At 50.6% G+C, this 4,015-nt stretch overlaps 1 protein-coding gene across 2 annotated transcripts in view; it reads right to left on the reverse strand.

Annotated features, from left to right (window-relative positions):
- Positions 1 to 2,918: 2,918 nt before the first annotated feature.
- Positions 2,919 to 4,015, reverse strand: part of TCF7 (transcription factor 7) — a 35,007-nt gene continuing 33,910 nt past the window's right edge. The window contains exon 9 of one of the 2 annotated variants that reach the window (XM_004696614.2): positions 2,919 to 3,074. In XM_004696614.2, the coding sequence (XP_004696671.1) occupies positions 2,995 to 3,074 (80 nt within the window). In that variant the 3' untranslated portion in view covers positions 2,919 to 2,994. Of the gene's footprint in view, positions 3,098 to 4,015 lie in introns of both variants that reach the window. The other variant, XM_045285401.1, reaches the window with a different exon arrangement.

Consider the following 4,015-nt stretch of genomic DNA (forward strand, 5'->3'; position numbering starts at 1 on the left):
GTAATAAACTAGTTTGGAAGTCTTTATCGTGATGCATAGGCTGAGCAAATGGGTGTTGAACATGACTATGACTTGCCCCTTCTGTGCTGTTTTTTCCTAGAACTGGATGCAGCAATGACTTTCCTCTGAAACCAAATGTAAAGAATCATTCTATTGCTCTGCTTGGAGCCTCCAAGCCAGGCATATTGTACATGAACTAAAGCTGTGTACCAGTGGTGTTTGGAGCCAGTTTGGGGCTCACAAGCCAAAAGGAACACGAGACCAAGGGAACCATTCAAAAATGACAGCTCAGCAAGAAAACCTAGCCACAGGGAATCCCTGCTAGCTTGTTGGGCTGAGCCCTCACCATATCTACTAAGCACAGGCGGCCAAGAGCTGTGAAGGGAGGCAGCACGTGCCTCCCAGATGTCTTGGGAAAGTGTCTGCAATTGCACAGGGTTGGCTCTTGGCTGGCTGTGAGGTGGGGTTGGTGTGCTATTTGGGGTTGCAAACTTAAGTCACCCTCTGGCCTCAGGAATGTATCGGTGTGATCTGGGAAGGTTTGAGTTTCTTCTTTGAAGTCTGCTTAAGAGGTTAGTCTGATTTTTACAAAGCTACCAAAGCCCCCTTCTGCCCTCCCTTACAGAGGGTGCATTGTTCTTGTGCCAGTGTATTCTGAAAGAGACACCAAATCAGATGCAGCAGCCTGGTCTTGCATAAGCCCTGGTTAGAATGTAGTTTTTGAAACAAGTAGGCCAGTAGCCAGAGTGGAATTCTTTAAAATGGAACAGATGTCAAGGGAATGGCTGATCTCTAGCACCCACCCAGAGGAGAGTCTAGAATTACAACTTCCAGTGTTCTACTTCTAAATAGACACTGCTCTGGGACATGGCTTTATTTATACACATCTTTAAAAATGTAAAATCCAGAGACTATAACGTGAAGTAAAAATGACAATACAGGAAGGATACCTTCTGGCCCAGAGGAGAGGATGGCTGTCCACTGGGAAGCACTTCTAGCCCAACACTTGATCTGATGGTTGAGTGGCCTATTGGGGAGTTTTTGAACATCTTTTACTTTCACAGCAGGTCTCATGAGACCGTTGTATACTTTAACATGTTTAAAAAGCAGGTTGGAGGTGTGTCGCTCAAACTTGAGCTCTTGAATGAAAAACACTAAAAGTGCCTTAATAGGCACACCTTGGGGTGGGGATGCTATTAAAATAACATTTCTTTGGAGTTCATTACCAGGTTAGAAGACTCATTTGGAATCATTTTACTTAAAATGGGATAGATGTTTTAGGAGAAAGTAGAGTCTGGGATTTCAAAGCTAAGGGTTATTCTCTATAGCACTGGGAGCACTGCACTGATTTTTTTGAATGGGAGCTTTTGCCCCCAGAAAAGCCCAGCTCTTGGGGTTGGGGTAGAGCCGAAGCCCAAAACTTGTCGGAATAATAACAAGAGTAATTCCTGGCTTCTGCAGCTAGACATTTTGGAAACACATGTACTGTAGGAAACAAAGCAAGTTCTGTGGCTGCAGAGAAAGGAAAGTGTCAGACTCCTCTGTGACTGAAAGCCCCTATTGCTCAGGGTCAGGCTTTGAAAAGGAAACCCAGTAAAAAGTATGTTTATTCTCAGTGTTTAAAAAGTTGATTCTATGACGATGTATTAACAGTACAAAAATATTTGAACACTACAATGGTCCTTTTTCTCTCTAGAAGATGTGATCTTTGGACTCTTGAGAAACCAGTGGCTAAAGTGGGAACTAAAAGCTTTCTTGAAGGGTGTGTACTGGGGAACGTGCACAGCCCTTTTTCTTTGGACTCAGGCTATGTACAGTGAAGAAGTTGAAAAAAAAACCCAACCAATAAAATTAAATAAAAAATTGTAAAAGGCTTGTTTTTCAAGGCTCAGGGTCAAAGCTTGGCTCAGAAATGGGTTAAAGTAGGTAGTGGTGTAAACCCACTGCCTACCACTAGAGGTTCTCTGGGCTCTTTGCTTTGCTTGTCTCGGTCCTCCATTTGGCCCTGCCCTTCCTGCAGCTCACCGCGGACAGAAGCTGTGGCATGATGCTAGAAGACAGGCACTGGTGGATGTCGGGGTCTGGGATTTACTTGCTCTCATAACTACCTGAGGGCTGGAAAGGGATCTGTGCAGAGGTGCTCTGGGTTGGAAGGAATGCCCACCAGCTATGGCCACAACGTCTCTGGACTGCTGACTGCAGCTTCCTCAGACAGCTATGCTGCTCAGAAGCATCTCTAAGCCATGTGACCTAGAGCCAGATCCCACCCCAATCATGGGCACTGTCAGCTTATCCCTGGGGTCTAGCCTTTTCCCTGGCCTGCCCCTCCTGAGAACACACGGAGGCTCTGTCTGGTCCAGTTTCTGAGCAGCAGCTGCTTTTCTGAAATGGCTCTGCAGTCCCTTAAGAGAGCAGCATTGTCATCTTGAGCCTTGTGGTTCTTTTCTGGCCATCCTCATGTTTGACCAACTGGCTTATTGGTGTGGGGACAAGGAGGGTGGCTGGGCTCAGTCCAGCCAATCTCTCAGCAGAAAAGAAAAGGGGCAGCGGGGCAGACAGTGAAGAGCAGGTTGCCACAGGCACTGTGATGACCTCAATGAGATGGCACAATAACATGGCTCTGAGGCGCTGGCCCCAGTCAGGCAGAAGTTGGGCAGCCTCTGAACTCCTCAGGGCCTGAGCCCTGAGAGGGAGGGACCAGGGCCCCTGGCTGGTTTCCACTTGCTTTGGGGCTCTTTCGCCGCCTCTCAGGGGGTGGGTTCCTGGAGGTGGCTGAGTGTCCTGGGCCTACTAGGCTGCCTGTCACTGTACCTTTGTAATCGGCAGGGATCTGGGGGTGGTCTGTGGGGGCCCAAGGGGATGGGAGGCTGAGAGCAGCAGAGAGACCTGGTGAAGGAGGTGTGGGCTCCGCAGGGCTAGCGAGCAGTTCTGTGGGGAAGTGGGGCAGCAGGAGGGATGAGGGTGAGTCCTGGGGGGCTGGGGACCCTGGGCAGCCTAGAGCACTGTCAGCGGGAGGAACGGGGTTGGGGCAGCGGCCTTCTCCGGGTAAGTACCGAGTGCACTTCTTTTTCCTCCTAGGAATAGTGAAGAGAGTTATCTGTAAACAGAGGGTGGAGTCAGAGTCATACACCACAACTGATGTTTCTGCACAGGGCTAACCCGCCCGCCTCCTCACCCCTCCCACCAACTCCGTGCGCCCTCAGGCCGGAAGTAGCCTGTAGTTGAGCTGTGCCTGGCCTCTGGCACCTAGTAGGGTCCCCAGATGGCCCCCAAGGCCCTTCTGTGACCTGGAAACCCACCCTATTTTTTGCACTTTTTGGTTCCCGTGGTCTAAGAGATTTGGGGCAGAGGGACAGATAGGGCTGTAGCTTCTTGGGCTGGGCAGTCCCAGGTCTCAGAGCTGGTTGGGGCCAGAAGATGCAAAGGCAGCAAGGAGCCAGGCTCTTCTCTGGGGTTCTGGCCACTGCAAGCCTCCGAGTGGCGTGGTCCCACCTGGAGCCTCTGGGCTCGTGGTGAGACTAGGCCCCCGAGAACAGGCTGCCTGCCATCCCAGATAGCACACACTGAATTCCTCTCTGCCCTTCAGCAGGGATCATGGGGTGCCGGTCAAGTGTTCCTTAGGGCCTAGAATACCCTCAGCCCCAGGCTTAAACTTAAAAAAGGGAACTTTGACTGCTTAGTGGGTGTATTTTCTTTTCCAGCATATAAGCATTTGGGGACAAAGGCTCAACATCGCTGAGCCCAGAGTGGCCCTCTGGCTAATGCAGACCTGAGCTGCTGCTGCCCTCCCTGGTTTCACCGGCCCGCTTGTAGGCAGATACTTGGGTACTGCCAGTTTGGTTGCTACTGTGGTCATCTTGTTTTCCTCTGATGTAAGGATCAGAGCTCAGGATTGTACAGGATAGGCGCCCAGTGTGAGAGAGTGCGCTGTGATGAGCTTAGGTCCAGGAGCAGGGATGTGCAGAACACCTGGCTGGTGGGGAGAGATCCATAGACAGGCCCTATTGGGCCAGGC

Source organism: Echinops telfairi, unplaced genomic scaffold, assembly GCF_000313985.2.
Source record: "Echinops telfairi isolate 266 unplaced genomic scaffold, ASM31398v2 ScPeMD7_7469;HRSCAF=8507_1, whole genome shotgun sequence".
Classification (NCBI taxonomy): domain Eukaryota; kingdom Metazoa; phylum Chordata; class Mammalia; order Afrosoricida; family Tenrecidae; genus Echinops; species Echinops telfairi.